At 40.1% G+C, this 21,321-nt stretch overlaps 1 protein-coding gene across 1 annotated transcript in view; it reads left to right on the plus strand.

The window, feature by feature from the left end:
- vps8 (VPS8 subunit of CORVET complex) overlaps positions 1-20,927 on the plus strand; it is a 57,169-nt gene extending 36,242 nt beyond the window's left edge. The window contains exons 28-45 of the mRNA XM_061086822.1: positions 140-259; positions 1,690-1,746; positions 1,885-1,967; positions 2,583-2,667; positions 2,967-3,065; positions 3,712-3,801; positions 7,199-7,245; positions 7,334-7,478; positions 9,106-9,195; positions 9,442-9,621; positions 9,812-9,893; positions 11,615-11,697; positions 13,588-13,668; positions 16,116-16,285; positions 17,168-17,333; positions 17,730-17,783; positions 18,649-18,729; positions 19,642-20,927. Of these exons, the coding sequence (XP_060942805.1) occupies positions 140-259; positions 1,690-1,746; positions 1,885-1,967; positions 2,583-2,667; positions 2,967-3,065; positions 3,712-3,801; positions 7,199-7,245; positions 7,334-7,478; positions 9,106-9,195; positions 9,442-9,621; positions 9,812-9,893; positions 11,615-11,697; positions 13,588-13,668; positions 16,116-16,285; positions 17,168-17,333; positions 17,730-17,783; positions 18,649-18,729; positions 19,642-19,764 (1,836 nt within the window). The 3' untranslated portion in view covers positions 19,765-20,927. The remainder of the gene's footprint in view (positions 1-139; positions 260-1,689; positions 1,747-1,884; positions 1,968-2,582; positions 2,668-2,966; positions 3,066-3,711; positions 3,802-7,198; positions 7,246-7,333; positions 7,479-9,105; positions 9,196-9,441; positions 9,622-9,811; positions 9,894-11,614; positions 11,698-13,587; positions 13,669-16,115; positions 16,286-17,167; positions 17,334-17,729; positions 17,784-18,648; positions 18,730-19,641) is intronic.
- The last annotated feature ends 394 nt before the right edge of the window (positions 20,928-21,321 follow it).

Below are 21,321 nucleotides of genomic sequence, written 5' to 3' on the forward strand. Positions count from 1 at the left end.
GAGCTGCATGTCAGAGCAGAGACAGATATCTGCATACAAATGACTCATAGTTACTCAGTTGTGCTTTTTATATAATTAATTATCAACTATTATATTATTTGCCTGCATGGATCATTAACATATCCTTCTGGTTACCTAGGTTATGGTGGACAACCCAGACTTCACACCCTCCCAGGTGGGCGGGCTCTTCACCTTTTTGGCTCGACAGTTGGCCAAACCAGACAACACGCTTTTTGTGAACAGGAAGCTTTTTGATCAGGTAACCAATCAGATCTCCTAAATATGCTGAGGTTGTCATTAGAAATCTATATATCGTGATAGTGAGAGCTGCCAGTCCTGGCACAGGGTCCTGTATTGTTACAGGACCCTGTGCCAGGGTATGAAGACTTGAATACAAAACACATGATAATGAGTTCAAACTGATGCATTGGCTGCTCTGGTTAGATTCAGGGGTCCCCAATTTCTCAGTAAATATTCAGTTTGTTGAATAGACTTCAAAGAATTAATGTGTATCTGATCTTGTAATTTAATGTGGAAAATGCCCCAAATCAGTATTACAATACATTTTTATCTAATTTCACAAAACCTCTCATCTAAAAAAGGTTCAGTAGCAGCACAACTTTCATAGATCAGGAAATTAAGCTACTGGCCTGGTTCTTATTCAGTCCTGCATGAATCATATTAAAGAGCAGAGCAACACAGGGACACCAACCTACCTGCTATATCTGCAGTGGATCAGTCTGACTGCTGTCACACTGATCCCAAGTGGAGGGGCTGCAGTTTTTTAATCCATTTCAAACATGTTGTTGTGTTTGTGCTTTGCCATCAGATTTATTGAGTGTTTTTCTGTTTTCTGGTGTTATTTGCTCAGGTGAATTTGAGCCAGTTGAAGACTCTGACATAGTGTCTTACATTTAGGGGTAAATCGAATAAATATTGCCTCCTAATGTAACTGTGCCTTCTCTAACATACCTGCTATATATCATGTCATTGGTTTGTGACATTCAGATATTTGATCGCTAACACAAACCGATACATTTGAGGATATGTATATTTATTTTTGTTTGGAATCCTAAGTAGGGTGATGTATATTGCAGGGTGTCTGTGAGCCCAACTGTCACGATGTGTAACAGTCAAGTTGATTGTGCTTAAGAGCCCACTGCCAGAGAGAGAAAGAACACGAACGCTGGACACAGTTTTCTCTCTGGCCCCCACATATCACTGAACACTGTCACTTAATTAGCGTGACAGTGCTCATCTGTGTGTAATCATCTGTGTTTTCTTTTTGGAACAGCTGTCTTGAGGGAACGTATTCAGCACATATTGTTCTAATTCAGATTTACTTATTAAGCCTATTTTTTAAATCCAATGGTTCACAGATGTGTGTGTTAAAACCCCTATCATCGGACAATTCTTCAAAATTAGAGTAGACATTTTTTTCCATCTTAATAAATATCAGTTCACAGTAAAGCCAACATTCCTGTTCAATGATTGTGACCTATCGTTACGTTATCAGGTTGTGCCATGCCATTATATATCTAATAGGTCCGTCGCTATTCTATTGTCTCCACCCAGTGTACCTCTAATTCACTTAGCATCTACTTTTGATCTGTATCCTTTACCTTCATTAACCGTTTTTGTAACATTAGCCATGTTCATCTGCGTCTTTGCTCTTTATGTCTTTGCTAGGTTCTGGAGTTCCTATGTTGCCCTGACGATGACTCCCGACACACAGAGAGGCAGCAGGTTGGTGACTTACATATTCTATACTCGAATGGGAATGTGGCTTCAGACTTTGAACCCAAATTTATGTACAAATACATGTATGAACAACTGCTAGATGTTGTTGTCATGTCAGTTGTCTTTCTTTTGACTGGTCTGTAGGTGCTCCTGGAGCTGCTGCAGGTCGGAGGTGTGGTGCAGTTTAATGAAGAAAGGTTGTTGGCTTTGGCAGAGAAGGCCAAGTTGTAAGTGGCTTCCCAAAGACTTGAACCAATGATCATTTTATTACCTTTAGCATCTTGTAAATCCATAATCTTGCAGGCATTTTTTTAAGAAAGTCAGGGTTATGTGACTTTTAATGGGCTCACACCCTTGGTCCAATTTACGCAAAGTGTGGTTCAAATATTCCCTGCGCCCCTTAGCGGCTTCAGGTTTCATCTTAGATGATTCACAGTAACACTTCTACAGGGATATACAAAATGATACACAAATTCTTAGTTTGAAATTGAAGTGGTTGCAACACTTGCAGTTGATGAGACTGAACCACACATTCATTCTGGATTTTGTTTGGTTTAATTCACTCTGGGTTTGTCATATACATGATCACCTTCCATATTAAACAGTCATTTGATCTGTAGTTAATATAAACTATGAATTAGTGCTGCAGCAGTCATTTACTGAGATGCTGAATTTGATTTAAAGTGTCCAGTAGTTGCTCAGTCTCACTGTCATATAAGTTTACCTTGAATACCTGTGACACACAAGAGATAGCAATAGAAACCTATAGGATATAAGTTGCTTTTGTAATTACACTTTGTTAACTTAGCTCCATTTTTGTCTCTCACTGTCCGGCTCTCCAGCTACCAAATCTGTGAATTCCTTTACGAGAAGAAACATCTCTATGACAGGATCATCGACTGCTACCTGAGAGACCCCCTACGAGAGGTAACATACAGTTCAGATTCATCTAACTAACACGTGTGTGCTTGATCTGAGTGTGTAAATTGGCATGGGTGATGGTTTGTGTGAGTATTTAATAAATGAGTTACCATTACGAGGGTTAGCAACAAAGTGAGGGGAAATCATCAGGAACAGGTCTTTTTTTATATATCAGAGACTTGTGTGGTGTCTGTTTGCCTGCTTTTTATTGTTTGTGTGCTGGACATTGTGTGCACAGCTTTTTTATAAATATTCTATAGTGCAGAGTGAAGCTAGAAAACTTGTTTATGTGTTGTTGTGGGCAGGGGGAGATCTTCAGCTACATCCACAATCTGCTGTCCATGCCTGGCTACAGCCCTGAAGAGAAACAAACAGTGAAGGAAAAAGTGCTGCAACACATCCAGGTCATCACACACACGCACAGGCACACACAGACATTCACAAATGGTTCTCCATCAGTCTGTGGTACTTGTCCTGGCAGGGTCCGATGGGATATGTTGTCGGGCATGTTAAGGAACGAAGAGGCATCTGGAGCAGCTGCCTGAGCCTAGATACTATGAGGAGTGAATTTATCAATAAGTATTTTCTTTACCCTTTAAAATGATGGCATTAACATAAGAGTAGAACCTATGTTATTTACTTTAGGTAGACTTAAACATGGTCAGGGCAGATGTATGAGATTGACACAGATATATATTAGTTATAAAAAATCCTGTATAGATATATAACAATCTTTAAGAGCTGCTGCCGTGTTTAAAATCAGCTGTCAGTCTTTATCTTTTGTATTTAACATGTAATCTACTATTTGATTCACACAGCTACGTAGCACAAGACAGCCTCACAGTCTTGGCTGAAGGTTAATGTGGCTGTCTTCATGGTCACATGTTGAATGAACAAACTTATGTATCGGCCTCGATTTGTTTTCTTTCAGTGTATTTTCAGTATTTTGGAATCAAGAATTTTTACAAATGCAGATGAAGGAGAACATTCTGTGACTAACAATATTTCTGTAAGAGATTAACCTACAAGGCCTCCAACATATGATCACAGGAGCTGGTGACACTTGACCCAAGCAAGTCAGCTGATGTAGTGCTGTTTCATTTCACTGAAGAGGTGCAGCTAATCATCTCTGAAATTGAGGTAAGATCACATTCAATAAAAAATGATTTTATTTAATGAACTTTCCAGCAAGTTATTACCTAAACTATTTAGAAACGTACAGTTAAGCTCTGCTCAGCTGTGCTGCTACATGTGCTGCAGACAATACAAGAAACATACTCTGCCAGACAAGCAAAAAATTGTGATGTCATTTCTAGATTTCCCGAAACATATTTTCTGATTCATGTAAAAATCCCCTCAGCAGACCAATATTTGGTAGAATTTAAAGGATCAAAAGTAGTTCAGTACAGCCAGAAACAGTACAACAGAAACGTGTTGCTTGTCAAAACCTGGTGCCTATCCACATTGCACCTCCATTGCCAACAGTTAATTTGGAGGTTTGGCTGTGTTAGGCCAGTAGGTTGTGACATGTGACATCACTGGAGCTTTTATACAACTTTGTTCACACATGCCGTAAAACATAACCAGATTTTAATGTTCACAATCAGTACTGTTCATCTTGAAGATGGTGCTGTTTAGTAGCCTATAGAATGACTCACAGTGGAGAAGCTATATGATGTCAGTCATTGTGGAACAAACCTTTAAACACATGCTGCTGCCCATTGAGACACAGACTCAGCAGTACAACATGAGGGAGTAAAGGAAGACAACCAACAGCACTCAGAAACCCAAGCTCACACTTGTCTTCCTCTCCACTGAACTGATGGTTCTAACCCTCAGTTTTTACGGTGCACTGCTCTTTTCAATACATCAATCTGTCATGTGGAAAACTGCTGCTGTTTGTGTTCTGACTCTCAGTAGCTCATCTGTTATATGGTGACTGAAACAGACAAATATGGGGAACAATAAACCTGCTGAACATCAGTATGACCTGATTGTAATTTAAATCTTCACAATTAAACCACTGTTCTCATTTTTCTCCTCTCACACCAACCTGCTTCAAGAGCTTTCTTCCATTAAAAGGAAGTTTTAACGCTCGACAGTCGTCAGTGCTGCTTGTTGTGGGAACTGTTGAGTTGCTCTATAACTTTTTTCAACCTTACTATGTAAAGTGTCTTAAAATAATGTATTATGGATGAAGTGATAACCTGTTACATGATTAACCATGGTGAAATTCCAGGGAGTTAGTAATACCATGAAAATGTTAACTATCATGGAAACCGCGGTTGATGAACACATTGTAAAGCTCCTGGTGAAAAATGTCAGCATCAACCACAGTGAGCACGGTGTCCCACACACAGGTGATCTGGCACAGCATGCGTTTGTGTTTCTTCTATGCATGTGTGAAGTTTACTTTGTGTTTGTTTGATTTTCTTGAAAGTTTATGAGACACATATAAACAAATTGAAAAAGGTTCTACACTTTGCAGGAAAGAGCAGAGGAGTTGCCACATTGCGTGCATTCAACAAATGCAGTTTTTTTTGTCATTTTTAATGTGTCAATATATAACTTGGTGAAATTACTAAAGCTTCTGTAACAGTTACTTTTGATTTTTTACAATACCATGATAATACTGATAATACATAATTTTGTTTCAATTTTCCACCCTATTTCATCTCTTGATAAAGATGATAAGGAAATAAATCGTGCTCGGGTATGTTGATAGTATTCTGTGGTGGAAATTTGGTCAACGTACATAAGTTCTGAGACAAATTGTGTAAGTTTCTTTGTAAAAGCTTTCTGCAGAAAGGATCACACAGGCAAGGTGGAGGTTGCAAGTGAGAGGAAATGTGAAGTGTCTGTGATCATATTTAATTGTCTCTGTGTGGGTTACCTCCTGACCCCAAAACATGCAGGGGGTGTGTGTGAATGTATTGTTCTCTGTCTGGAACATATCGTCTGTAAAGGTGTGACTTATACAGTAGGCTGCATAGTATATGCATAGTATATATAATATAATGTATGGTTAGAGTGTTGTGTCAGTCAGCTGAGTTCTTGGAACAAAGGACAAACACAGTTAAGCCAGACTAGAGCAAAAGTTCACAATAGAATTCATGTGATCTCAGGATCAACTTCTGCAAGACATGAATAGACAATGGGCTCACATGCTGGACAGTGGGTGCTCCATAAAGTGTATGTTGAGTTGTACCCTAGATGGAAATGTCTGCTGTAAGCATAAACTAAGAAGTTATTAAGTAAATTTCCATTCAGGATAGGAAACTTTATTTAGACAGCACTTTCCAAAACACAGTTACAAATTGCTTTACATGGTTGAAACAGGATGAAACATTTCAAGACTGAAGCAAATGCAGTATGGGAATGTAATAAAACATTAGATTATTGCATTCAAACAAAAATTGGTACCGTGATGGTTGAAAGGCTGTTTAAAAATAGGTCTTCAGAAGTGATATGAAAGATGTCAGGGAAAAGCCTCAGTTCCTCAGGCAGGGAGTTTAAAGGGAGTGTAGTCGCAGTGTCAGAAAATGACTTTGCAGTTGGAGTGGAGTATGCAAGTCAAACATTCTCTAAAAGAAATTAAAGAACGGTAACTTTTATTTTTTTAGTCTATATGTGTTAACTAGGTGAGGTGTAACGGTGCCTCCATCAGGTAGCGACAGACCCTGCACTAACCGGTACGGCAGGCTCACGTCTGCAGTGAACAGCACAAATATGTATGATGTCTGCAGCCTTTCTGTGGAAATTGAACCTGATAGATGTTGCCCATTGTTTTGGGCAAGAGCCCCTTGCGTGCCCCTTGTGTGCTTGCGTACCCCTTCTTGCGTACCCCTTCTTACGTGCTTGCGTGCGTCGCCCAATTTTTTAAACTATACGACAAAGCTACGCAAGCCTCCAGCAGCCCGCCAGGCTGTGATTGGTCTGCTAACTACATCCTTTCAGGAGTCACATTTCCAAGACAAGAAAACAAGGAAGATTTAGAAGAACAAATATGGACCAAATAGAAGAGCGTTTGGCAGAAGAGATCCGAAAGTATGACCACTTGTATAACCCGTCATTGACGGAATACAAGGACGCACAGATGGCCGGCAATTCCTGGAAGGAGATCTCGGCTAACGTCGGTTTGCAGGTCGACAAGTGTACGAAGCTGTGGAGGAAGATCAGAGACAAATTTGTCCGCCAGAAAAAGGCTATGAGGAGCAGCAGTGGCAATGTAAATAAACATTCGACGGCGACAGCCACACACAAACAAGGCGTCTCTGAGGTCGTCTTCAGCAAAAACTGTTACTCCACCTAGTGTTTTGGCGGTGAATTGCTTTGCAACACGCGCAACCCTTGGAGAACCGTAAATTAAAACGAGTCCGTCGACACAACTGCGTGAAAAGCCGCAGTTGCAGAACCATGGGCCGGCCTATACTCTCTGGAAGACGATCTGTACACCCATCACTGTAGGATTCTATTGTCACTATAAACCATAATGATTGTCTTTTCCTTTGTACTAACTCTCTGTCTCTGTCTCTAGGATGATGAGCTACTTTTCAAGTTCCTCAGCTGCCTCCTGGAGCCCCGGTACAGTTTGAATGGCTTCTGTATCTCTCCTCCCTATTTCTCTTCTATTCTTTCTGGCCTCTCACTGCTCATCTGCTCTGTCACTCAGGGAAGGGCATCATTCAGGGACCGACCTGCCTCTGGAACGTGACCTCCATGAGCGTCTGCTGGAACTACTGTGCCGCTTTTCACCCCAGCAGCTCCTGAGCTTCCTCCAGACCTCCCAGCACTACAGACTGGAGGAGGCCATACAAGTACTGTCTGCTAGAGTTTGTTTCAAATATCTGTATCAAGCATGTATAAGACTGAGGACAGATAAGACCGGATGGATGTATAGATCACATCGGAACATCTTTCTTTTTCCTGAACAGGAACATAAGTTTCTCACTCAATTTTACCCTTCAGATAGAAAGTTAAACAGACATATTCTTACATTTGACAACAGCCACATTGTTGTATAATTAGCAGTTGTAATGAAGAAAATATAGAGATTATCTAGGGCAGTGGTTCTTAACCTTATTTGAGGTACTGAACCCTGCAAGCTTAATCAGTGCATTCACCGAACCCTTCGTAATTGGAAAATTCAATATGATTTCTTCAAAACATAGGTATATATTTTGTTAGTGCACAAAATGAACCATGCATCAGTTGCACACAAAATCACTGTGTTCAAAGAACAAAAACAACCATGAAAAACAACAAAAACATAACTCAATGAATATTTACTGCAAATCAATGTGACTTCTGCTGTTGCCTTTCAGATACAAGTTCAGAAATGCGTGTCTTGACCTTGGCAAGTGCCACTCTCGTATAATTTTCGCAAAAGTCTGTTCCTTTTCTTAATTTTTATGTCTACCATCCTTGAAAAGGATTGCTCGCAAAGATACGTTGTAACAAATGGTGTGAGTATCTCAAGGGCTTTCTTAGCAATAAGGGGGTATGGTACGATTTGGTGAGACCAAAACGTTGAGAGCGTTGTTGTTCTGAAGAGTTGCTGTTGAAGCTGGCTCTGCTGAATGACGTACAATCACAACAGCCACAAGTCGACTACTGAGCGCACCAAGTTCCCCTCAGCACAGATATCAAACCTAAGCAATGTGGCGTGATCATCTGCAGCCAATGACGGCCAAGCGGAGCGTGACGTCACGAATAATACGAGTGGGCTGATTTTATTTTGTGTAACACATTTTTACTAAGCAACTAAGTATTTGTAATCTGACAGGCGAAGCAAAATTGTGTGCTGCAAAATTGTGGGGAGCCAATTTTTTGACGGCCGACAAAAACGGCCAGACATTGCTAGTGTGAACCGGGCTATACTGTGTGTGTCCTGACCCCTGCCGAACCCCTGAGAGTGACTCACCGAACCCCTAGGGTTCGATCGAACCCAGGTTAAGAACCACTGATCTAGGGAGTTTAACTGTTCTATTTTTTTTGCCCCTAACTGTTTATTGTTGTAGTACTCCCTTTGCCCACAAGAGGCTGTAGTCTAGTGCAATCTATTAAGAATTGAAAATCCTTATGTTTTCTTCATGCTGACTGAAATATATTTTGCCAGATAGGTTTCAGAAAATTGAGGTTATATAAAAGTGATAAAGGTACAGGGAAATGTCCTGAAATTACAGAAAAACTTTAGAGGTACAAAGAATTTAAAGTAATATTGGGACGTTAATAGGTCACACACAGAAGGGTGCACTACATCTACCAGATACATTACTTATGAGATATTATAGGAATAGTTTAGATCAGCCAATGACCTTTTAAGCTTCAATTCTCTTCTGTTATGTTTTATACTATGTGACCTATTAAGTAAAGTGTGATACAGCACCACCTACCGACAACAATGAGTGTGACAGCTCTCTCCCTCTGTGTCTCTCTCTGTAGATAACAGAGATGCACCACCACAGCGAAGCCACAGCCTATCTGCTGGAGAGGAAGGGCGACTTTCATGGAGCCTTTTCTGTCTTGTTAGAGGTAGCTTCAGAACACAGGGAGTACTGAGTCATTAATGAATAAATGGATTATTCAGCATACCCATGACTGTACAGGCTTAGTGCAGATTGACATGTCTGTTATATTGATAACCACACACACCAGTGTGCATATGTGCACCACTTCCATCACTGCAAATAATTATAGATTCATATGACTTATAGATTAAACTGTTCTTGAATTAAGTGAGTGAATGTTATGTATCCATGATTGTCCCCATGTCTGCAGACACTGAAGGAGAAACTGTGTCTCCTCACTGCGGAGAGCGACACAGAAGCAGAAGACAGAGGACATGATGAAGTTGTGAGAACCGATGATTCAACACTGACCAGAGTAAAGGATTCACTGAATGACATCATCGCCCTGTGTCATCGAAGCTCACACAACCTCTACCAGCAACAAAGAGAGGTAGTGTGTGTGTGTGCGTGTGCGTGTGTGTGTGCGCACGTACATGTCTGTCTGTGGTTGTTAGGACAGATTTAGGCAGGTCCTCGTAACTTTAAGACTCTTCAGGGTTTAGGATTAGGTCGAGGGTGGGTTGGGCTGTGGGTGTATGTTGGACCAATCTCTGCTTTGTCTTTGCATTTTTGTCTCTCAGGCTCTGTGGTTTCCACTTCTGGAGACCATGATGGCTTCTCAGAAACTAGTGAAGGGGTCAAATCCCAAACACACCTCTGAAGGTAAGAACATGCACTCCCGCACACACACATGCACATGCTACCTTAAAGGGTTGTTCACCCAAAAATGAAAATTCACTTATAGTCTACTCACCACTATGCCGATGGAGGGTTGGGTAAAGTGTTTGAGTCCACAAAACACGTCTCAGGAGTAAACAGTGTTAGAGCAGAATCCAATACAACCGAAGTAAATGGTGACCACTCCTTTAAACGCATAAAATCAACAGGAAAAAAGCATATAATGCCTCCATACTGGTCCTGTGGTGTCATCCAATGTGTCCGGAAGCCCTGACGTTCAAAATCGACTCGAAACGGTGTAATTTACACCAAGTTTTTATCCTAAAAGTCCTCTGACATCCTCCTCTAGAGCCACGTTCGCTCGTGGATCACAGCGGACATTTACACCAAAAACATGGTTAAACTGACACCGTTTTGAGTCGAATTTGAATGTCAGGGCTTCCGGACACTTGGATGACCCCACAGGAGCAGTATGGAGGCATGTTATGGATTCATTTCTGTTGTTTTTGTTCATTTGCACAATCTGTGAAAGCGTTCTTCAATTGTATCGGATTTGGCTGCAACGCTGTTTACCCCTGAAACTCCAAACTTGTTTTGTAGCCTCAAACATGTCACCCACTCCTCCATCGGCATAGTGGTGAGTAGATAATGGTTGAATATTCATTTTTGGGTGAACTCTAATCTTAAAACATGTCGTTATGGGGACTTACGCCGGGTTTACACCGGGGGCTGAAGCGATCTTCAGCGTTGAGTCTATTTTTTGCGCTTGACGCAAGCGTATCGCTCCAGGAAACACACTGAAAAATGATTTTAAACGATATTGATGACATATTTTATATGATATAAATGATAAAATATGCATCCCATAGTTTGTATTCCCCTTCTGTTGTCCTGGAGTTTTAATTTTACCAATTTTACCAGTCACATTATTAAATGCCCCCCTCTGCCCATCCATACAGACACACAAACAGTCATAAAGATAAAAAGACGTGTCTACGTACTCACCCCATAGGCTTGAGTGGAGAATATGTAATCTACCCTCGACACCCGACATTGAACGGAGTAAACAGCGGAGAAGTTATTGAAGATGGATGACATTAAATAAATAATTGATATGGAAAAGTACAGTGAGCTGTATGATCCTCGGCACATGTTGTATAAAGACAACACCAAAAAGGACAAATGCTGGGACGCAGTTAATGACAAATATCAGCTGTATGTGTGATCACGGAGAGGAATCGCAGGGTGACCGCGGCGGAGTTCAGCGTGTCCGGTGTGCAGCCTGGCCCCGGCGCACTAGGGATCTACGCGACGCTTACGCGAGGCTTCAGCGTCCTGTGTGACCAGCCTAGCGCCGGCGCGCTAGGGATAACCCAGCGTTAGTCTTTGTCCCATAAGGTGACTCTGTAAACTGATTTGGACCCCACAACATGGGTAAACCTGGACCTAACACACACATGCACCTTTTTTTTTGCTATGAAAATGAATAAATGTGTTTTTGGTCTATGCAACTTCATACTGAAGAAAAACAGTACGCCTTCTAATTTTGTTTTCTGTGTTGTGATTTGATGTCAATGTGATTGATCATGATGTAAATGATCAATGCCTTTATATATTATGTGTTCAACACCTTAAACCGAATGAATAGCCTCTATTTTATTTGGAACTTGAGATCATAAATATAATTCTGCTTGTTTGTATCTCAGTGTTGAAGGAGCTGACGATGAAGGTTCTCAACTCTATGAGCAGCTTCATTCCTTTGCCTGCCATCATCCAACGAATACTACAGGTGTGTGTGTGTGTGTGTCTGTCCATCTGTGTGTAGGTTTTATTTATCTTCCCCCCTTTTAGTGACTCGTCTAACTCAGGGGTTCCCAAACTTTTCACCCCGCGACCCCCAAAATAATGGTTCCAGAGACTGGCGACCCCTGCGACCCTGGATGTGTTATATAATGTTGCGCACAGCCACGCACTATTAGTCCTATGCAAACACGGGCATTAATACAACACAACAGCCTTACAGCCATGATATTATTTTAAGAAATAGAATATAACCAGAATACAGGGAAACTCCTTGTATAAACAGCAGGGCTGAGTGAGCATATGCTGTAAGTATAAAGTGTGCAGGTTATGTCTGTGCGCGTTTGTGTGCTTAACGAGCAGCAGACATCTTATTGCTGCCATGTGCAAAAACTTTAGGGTTATTTATTTTAGCCTACACATTACTTTCATTTCTTAAACACACTAATGAAATAGGGGGGCAATATGCATGGAGCAGAGCAAGTCCATTCTCAGCTTTATTTTGGAGACGGCGACTCGGAGATCATTCTCCACGTTTAGCTGCGCTCTGTATTTATTCTTTAAGTATGTCAGGGCTGGGAAAGTCTTTTCGCACAAGTCCGCCAGCCTTGTTAACCAGTCAGGGTCGGTGAGGTGGTCAGCGAGCTGGGATCCATGCTCCATCACATGTGCACCTCGTCCCGCAGCTCATACAGGCGGCTCAGCACATTTCACAAGCAAGTCTGATATTGAGTGGACGTGTTTTTCTGTTGTTGACCATTTTAATCGCAATGTCAAGAATATATTTAAGCTCTGGTTCAAGTGTTTTGCTTGCAAGAGATTCTCTGTGAAAAATACAGTGTGTGGAATTTACGTGCGCCGTCACTTGTAAGTCACTCACTTTCAGTCCTGCCTTTCCACCAGCATCCCTCCAGCCCTGTTCCTACACACACCAATACAGTTTTCCGAAGATAGTCCCTCTTCTTTTGTAAAAATATCCTCACCTGTGCACGTCCACTCCGGAGCGCGGAGCCCGGAGCAAAACAGTCATTACAGACATTGCGTTTTCCGTCAAAACTGTATCTGATGAAAACAAGCAGCTGGGCAGAGTTAAATATGTCTGTGGATTAATCTAATTGTAAAGCATATTTCCCTTTCTTAACTCTATCCACCAGCTGCCACGTTATGTCCTGGGCCATGTTGATGATGCGCCGGGAAATAGTCTCGCTAGACAGCGGCACTGATTCCAGATCATTCCAGCAGCGGGTTTAATGTTTCACCAATTATTATTTGCCTGTGCAATTAAATATGCCACCTCATATGATGCCCTTTGAGCTTCAGCTGGGATCGTCTGTTTGTTTAGTAAGGACTTTCTTTTGGCCTTGTACATCTAACTCATTCCGCTAATCCGTGTCGTGATGGGTCAACAAAGAAAAAAGAAAAAACTGATGGAAATGTTGTTATTGCATGGTTTTATTCTATTTTCAACTCATATTTATGTATATATTTATACAATAATGGGTTAAATATTCCATTTAAAATTATTTCAAAATTGTATTTGTTTTTTTGACGGCATCTCGCAACCCCTACTTTGGGAACCCCTGGTCTGACTGACTGTGGATCTGATTCACAAAGAACTGCAGCTTCTCTATGTTTGCATCCCTTCAGCTGGTTACAGTGATCTCCAGTAAAATCATCTTCTGAAACCCCCCCCCCCCCCCCACTGCAGCGTAACACACAGGTCTTTGTGTTGTTGCATTGTGGTCCAGTTAGTGTGCCACCTAAGCACGCTTAAACACACTAGCTCTGTGTTGTTCTCCGTGGGGGTGTCAGGTGTGATATAATCATTGTTAATTGTGTTGTGTATTGTTTACACTTTCTGCATGTGTATGTCTGTTAGGACCCGGTTTATGGGAAAGGAAAGCTTGCAGAGATCCAAGGCCTTATTCTGGGTATGCTGGACACCTTTAACTATGAACAGGTAAAGCACAAAGTGTGTGTGTGTGTGTGTGTGTGTGTGTGTGTGTGTGTGTGTGTGTGTGTGTGTGTGTGTGTGTGTGTGTGTGTGTGTGTGTGTGTGTGTGTGTGTGTGTGTGTGTGTGTGTGTGTGTGTGTGTGTGTGTGTGTGTGTGTGTGTGAGTGATCACATGCTGCTTCATGTGAAACAGTTCTGTCGCCACTTGTTATTTTGTTCCATCAGTCCATTGACTGAACCATTTGGTCTGTGTTTGAGCTTGTAGCTCATGAATCCTCTGCAGATCTATGCCACCGGTCTGATGCTGCTCACAATGGGCTTCATTTATCAACCGTTCTTAAGAAGAAATCTCTTCCTAAAAACCAACCTTCTCAGTTTTGACAAAGATTCTGACATTCACCAATGTTTCTTATCTGGGATTCGTTCTAATGAAAGAACAGAATCTACGCACACTGAAGAGCACTCTGAAGGACACTTGACTAATGACATGATTGTGTTTTTTACTTTTTATTTGTAAAATTGTATAATATGATTTATATTACAATAATATCTTATCATTTTTATGTTTACACAAAAAAGACAAGTTTCCCTGTATATTTTATTTAAAACAAATGGAAATGTTGAAGGGAATACACACAGCATATTTGGGTTATACTGCAAAAGATGACACTTATAATAAACACATGAAAATGTTGAAGGGGAGAATATTACTTCACAGAAACAGTCATCCATCGGACTGGCTATTGCTTGTATGGCAGTGCTATGGAAGCCATGTGGCCCGCTCAGTAGATCAGACATTATTACCACTGTGCCTTTCTAAGCTGAACACCTACTGTCACATTTGTTTGAGGAAAATAATATCAATCAATCAAATTTGATTTGTATAGCCCATATTCACATATCACAGTTTGTCTCATAGGGCTTTAACAAGGTGTGGCATCCTCTGTCCTTAACCCTCAACAAGAGTAAGAAAAACTACAAAAAAATAAAAACTTTTTAACATTGTAAAAAAAATGTAGAAACCTCAGAGAGAGCCACATGTGAGGGATTCCTCTCCCAGGACGGAGAGAAGTGCAATAGATGTCAAGTGTAAAAGAGAACATCAGAAAGATAAGGGTATTTGCAGCATAATGGAAGTTAAATTAATTGATAGATTATTGTCGGTAATGGTCGAGTATCTGAGGAGACATATTGTATATCAAGCAGTGTTGTTGTAATCATAGTCCATGGTCAGCAGCCACCACGATCAGGATCCACCATCAAGATCTGATACCACCATAATCCACAGTCGTTGTCCACTGCCGCCATCAGGATCCACCATCAGCTGCCACCACAAAGACATATCTAACATGTCCTTGCATATATATATATATATATACGTATATACACTACCGTTCAAAAGTTTGGGGTCACCCAGACAATTTCGTGTATTCCATGAAAACTCACACTTTTATTTATCAAATGAGTTGCAAAATGAATAGAAAATATAGTCAAGACATTTACAAGGTTAGAAATAATGATTTTTATTTGAAATATTAATTTTGTTCTTACAACTTTGCTTTCGTCAAAGAATGCTCCATTTACAGCAATTACAGCATTGCAGACCTTTGGCATTCTAGCTGTTAATTTGTTGAGGTAATCTGTAGAAATTTAACCCCACGCTTCCTGAAGCACCTCCCACAAGTTGGATTGGCGTGATGGGCACTTCTTGCGTACCATACGGTCAAGCTGCCCACACAATAGCTCAAAGGGGTTGAGATCTGGTCCCTGCGCTGGCCACTCCATTACAGACAGCATACCAGCTGCCTGCTTCTTCCCTAAATAGTTCTTGCATAATTTGGAGGTGTGAAGGCCAGCATCCCGAAGTCGCCACTTCACTGTAGACGTTGACACTGGCGTTTTGCGGGTACCATTTAAAGAAGCTGCCAGTTGAGGACCTGTGAGGCGTCTATTTCTCAAATTAGAGACTGTAATATACTTGTCTTCTTGCTGAGTCGTGAACCGGGGCCTCCCACTTCTCTTTCTACTCTGGTTAGATCCCGTTTGTGCTGTTCTCTGAAGGGAGTTGTACACACCGTTGTAGGAAATTTTCAGTTTCTTCGCAATTTCTCACATGGAATAGCCTTCATTTCTAAGAACAAGAATAGACTGGCGAGTTTCACATGAAAGTTCTCTTTTTCTGGCCATTTTGAGAGTATAATCGAACCCACAAATGTGATGCTCCAGATACTCAACTAGCTCAAAGGAAGGCCGGTTTTATAGCTTCTCTCAGCCATTAAACAGTTTTCAGCTGTGCTAACATTATATATATAGTGATCATACACTACACCTCTTATTACTAATGCCTATGGACTAATATTGAACTTTTTTTTAACATATTATGTGAATATATAATTCAGATGTAACAAAAAGTACAAATTGGTCTTTCATTATGCTGTGTTTTCCTTTTTTAGACTTTACTTGAAACAACCACTAGTCTGTTGAACCATGACCTCCACTGGTCCCTGGCACACCTCCGTGCTGCTGTCACAAGGGGACTCCACCCACGCCAGGACTACTGTAACATCTGCCTCCAGCAATACAAGAGAAGGCATGATTCAGCTGAAGAGATCATTGTGTTCAGGTAACAGACACTGGATGTGTTTAATTCCTGGAAAAATAGCTTCTGGGGTTTTTGGGATGATATAACTACCAGTGCTGCTGAGTGACAGTAAATAATGCTGGATTTCACTTTCACTCAACGTGGCACATTCTCAGACAATGTTGGCCCAGGCTAACATGTCTTTACTGTGAACAAAGCAGTGCACTGCTGCTGCTGATCTGCCTGGTGGAGCATGGAGTAACTGCTAGATGGCAGCACACGCAGTCTTTTCATGATGGAAGTAAAGCAAAACTCGGGTGTTTCTCATAATTTAAACATGATGAAGAGTACTTGGGGTCTGACACACTTGCTAGCTGAAACTTTAAATTAGATCACACCTGACCTGAATACTGAGCATTGATATGCTGAGCAGATTCATTGGGTTGTATTCAAGAACAGCACTGATGTTTGACATTTTCAATTGTAAATCAGGGACTTATAACAGCTCTATTTAAGGTGATGTTGTCCATCTGCCCTAATCAGTTTTTGCATCTTAACCCTTCATAGTCAAGCAAAAGAGCTTGAAATAAAATAAAATATATATAATATTCTTGATAATTATGAACCCTATATTAGAAAACACTTTCACTTAGTGCATGTGCTTCGTGTATTATTTTTTCCTGAAACTTGAATAGCCCTCAGTAGAGTGCATACATCTACTAAGGCCCAGCTGTCCTATAAAATACATATAAAAGAGAGTGGTCTGATAAACCAAATAATTTAAAAGGCGTAAATGAAAGTAGATAAAAATTTGCAAATACAGTTGCAGTTGCAAATACAGTGTAAATATACTGGTTTAGACCAAAAAGCAAATGGAAATGTAACCAAAAAGCATTGACAGGGAAACTGTGTGTGTCTTGTCAGCTGTGGCCACCTGTACCACTTCCAGTGCCTGCAGCAGAAGGACTGTGGGTGGGGCCTTGCCTCAGAGCGGCAGCAGCGCTGGAGCTGCTACAAGTGTTCCTCCAGCCAAGGAGGGAAGGGAGCTTCCACTGAACCAAACAGAAGCCGCAGCACGTCCCTGGCACAGGTGTGTGTGTTTGTACATTCAAAGAAAGATCTGCATTGACAGAGGAATAGGAATACATCATATCAAAGTTACGATAGGTGAATAAATAAACATAAAGGATAAGTCTCAATCCCATGAAAATAACCAACCAGCAGTACTTTTTGATCGTTTCTCTATATCCTGTCCTGCTCCCTCTAAAAAATGTTTTGTTTACATCCATCTTTTAAAATGGCAGTTCTATTTTTGCATCCATTTGGTATATTTGGTCCAAACAAATGCTGAGGTGGGAGCAATGAAATGTTGCTCCTCATTTTGCCATTAAACTGTATTTGTGTTAAAACTTGATCTTATACGCACGCACACACACTGACACACACGCACGCACAGTGACCAAACTCTGCTCTCTCTCTGTCTCAGACTCGTGTTACATCAGTGCATCATGATGCAGGAGCAGACGCTCACAGTAAGAAGGTAAAGATTTATCTGAGCTGCTGTCCAGCCTGCTCTGCCTCTACATACACTGAAATATGTTTTTCACTCATGAAACTCAGTGGATAGTATCATTTTCTCAACTATTATATTGAAAAGTTAGGAGAAATTACTGCCATCTTTTGTAGTGGAACTATAATTTATATGATTTGGAAAGATGTAGCGTGTCATCTGCTATACAAAATGTTTAATAAACATTGTGTTGCGGTTATAGTGCAACATGGGTCTTTCTAAGGACTATTGTGTGCATAGTGTTATGGAATTTTCAGAGACACTGTCTCCTCTCCTCTCTCCCTTGGGCATAGTGCAGCTATCTGTCGTGTTAAGGGAAGTGCGAGAGCTTGGCCAACGTCAAAGGCTTCACTCCATAGACATCACAGATATGAGACTGCATAAGCAGGCAATACTGTCTCCAGAACTAGAAAATACATTTGATAGTGTAAGAACTAGCAGACCGATAGATCAAATGATCGGTAGGGGGTTTAAAGTGTGACTGCAGGAAAGCAGACTTCAGAATATGAGAGGACATCATGCACAGTTGTTGTATTGATGGATTCAGATTTTCTCCTTGCCAAGCTTCAATAAATATTTCAGCATAAGACATCAAAGGCTCCTGAAAACCTTCGTCACTGATGAGTTGACCATTTACCAGCAGATTTTCCACAACACATAGTATTCACTGCAGTGCTGCAGAATTGGGTTTTGGATTTTGCTCACCCGAACAAAATATCCCAATTCTATGCTGTTTATATGACAGCTTTTCTCAAATTGCATTTATTTCACTTATTGCACCAATGTAATAAATAACAGTTTAATACTTATACTTTGCTTGTTTCTTGTGGTCCAGGTGTTTGTTGAGGCATCATTGGACCTTCAGCAGGAACAGTCCTGGGATCAGCTACGCTCTTTATACCGAGGACCCTCAAGGGTACGGACACTGTCTGCATATACAAATTCAAAAATGTCACTTTAACTGGAGCAGCAGCTACTGACATCAGCATTGAGATAATGCTGTCACAATATCAGATTTTCACCAAGAGATTATTGGGTCTTAAATAGTTTACAGAATAATATTAATATTAATCAGATCTATAGAAAGTTTCAATAATGACACTATTAGTCAATTTTATCTGTAACTTCATCTTATTATTATTATTATTATTATTAGTAGTAGTAGTAGTAGTATTTGAAGTAGTATTTGTAGCATACAATTATTACTAATGTAAACATTTAATTAATTGCCATTTTCTTGGTTGTAAATAAAATCACATTCTAAAGAAACTGAAAGGATTTGGAAGGTGCTGGATTATTTCTACATTATTTACATATGTTTATTAATAACATCTCAATAATTAATTTATTAAAAACTAAAAGCATTGTCAATTCTGGTATATCACAATACCCTTACTCTGAGTTAAGTTTGTTTAAGTGAAAGGTCAGTTTGCCCCAAACTGTTGAGTCACACCAGAAAATAGCTTGTGTTACACTGTGGTACTATAGTTAGTCATATTATATTATGAATCTCAGAACACGGCACTAACTACAGGAGAATCTTTATTGATGAATAAGACTGAATTCGATTTTTGTATTAGAATTTACTTTGGCCATTTTTATCTTAAATAGATAAAAGAAATTTAGAGATATTTATTCATGAAACTGCAAAAAAATGTGTTTTTAGTTCAGTTTCTTTTGTCACATCCTAATATTTCTACAACATCTTATATTTATCTTATGTTACTGTACCACGTACACAGCTACAGTATATAATTATTCATGTGTGTGTGTCTCTCTCTCTCTCGCTGTCTCGCTCTTGCTCTCTTTCGCTCTCTCTCTTCTCCAGTTATCCATCCTTTCAGAGCTCTCCCACTGCCACAGCGAGAAGACGGGGCCTCTGATCCCGGTCCAACCAGGAGCAGAGAATTTCCAACTGAAACTCTCTCCTCCACCTCTGTTGGAGGAGTAGCATCGTTACTGATCAACATTTCCATAATTTGTCCAGATTCAAGTAGAAATTGAAACTTGAAGGAGACTTTCCTGATATTTTCATTGTGAATTGTAAATTTCTTTTTTATTGTGACAAATTTGATATTGTATAACTGTTATGTAACTATATCAAAAATTATTATTATTTCAAACAAACTGAATCCATTTATCAGAATGCCTTTTGTTATAGAATAACAAAGTGCTGCAAGTAGATGCACTATATGAATGTGTGTGTGAATGGGTGAATGTGAAACTGTACTGTAAAGCGCTTTGAGTGGTCAACATCAGACTAGAAAAGCGCTATATAAATACAAATCCATTTACCATTTACCTTTTCCACCAAAAGAAACCGAGTGCTAGTGTTGGTTCAACTTGTAAAGAACCAGGTTGCTTTTCCATGGGTTAGAGCCGCCTTAAGGCTACATCATTGCATCACCATATACGTCACCGTCTACATCTTTATGCCTCAACTGTATAAATGAACCCACGAACTGGCACTTATTATATGTTATATTAAATGATATACAGTATATCCATTAATTAATTAATTTAGTCCAACCTTACTCCAGTTGCTCTCTTCTTTCTCTTTCTCTCTCTGACACACTGACTCTGACTCCCCTCACGTGTTCATGCTACAGGTTGATTTGTTTGTAACTACCGCTGCATTATCCTTATCAATACTTTTCTACAATGAATCTTTCTACAGACCTTTCATTCATCTTTTTATCCCCCTGCCTCGTGCACTGACACACACACACACACACACACACACACCTTGTTTTCAGACACACCTGTAAACTCAGAACAACAGAATTTGGGCTTCACCGACACACTTTTTGCAGAGAGAGGATTGAGGTGTGATCAAGTCACAAGTGGAAATGCAGGCTAGTCTTTCCTCTAGACCATCACTGAAACACACAGAACAGTTTCCACTGGCTCCCAATTGGCCCTAGAACTGCCATGGTGGAAAAGGCTCACAATAGTGCTTTCACTTTTTACTTAAGATTCAATTATTCACTCGAAGGTGGTGGGAAAGTTTATATTCAAGTTCTAATGAATCTGTTTTCATTGCACTAAATTGTATTAACATGACCTTTTATCAATACACCAACTTTTTCATTTCTATAAATTTAGAAAAGTAAAGAGTTTATTTGGTTCATGATTTTGTCTTTTAACTCGTGAAAACAGTGCAAGGACATATTAACAAGATTAAGAACTTGACCTTTGTTGGAGGTGTTTGAATGTACTTTGTTTTTGTAGAATCACACATCGTGCTGTGTGCCACCAAACAATGCAGTATGTTAGGGACAGAATAAGGGTAGTGGGGAGGTCACGATGACTTACGGTATGTATTTCATTCTTTAAACTGAAGGTAAAGTGTGATCTTAGCAAAGCAGATTATTTTCAGTTGAGCCTCTTTTTTCAGGATTTATTTCAAAATCTGATCTAATCAGTTTAATGTTCATTAAAAAAATAAGTATGCCTAAATTGTTCACCTAATGTATTTCAATTACATATAACATTTTATTGCATAAGT

Source organism: Limanda limanda, chromosome 15 (assembly GCF_963576545.1).
Source record: "Limanda limanda chromosome 15, fLimLim1.1, whole genome shotgun sequence".
NCBI lineage: Eukaryota > Metazoa > Chordata > Actinopteri > Pleuronectiformes > Pleuronectidae > Limanda > Limanda limanda.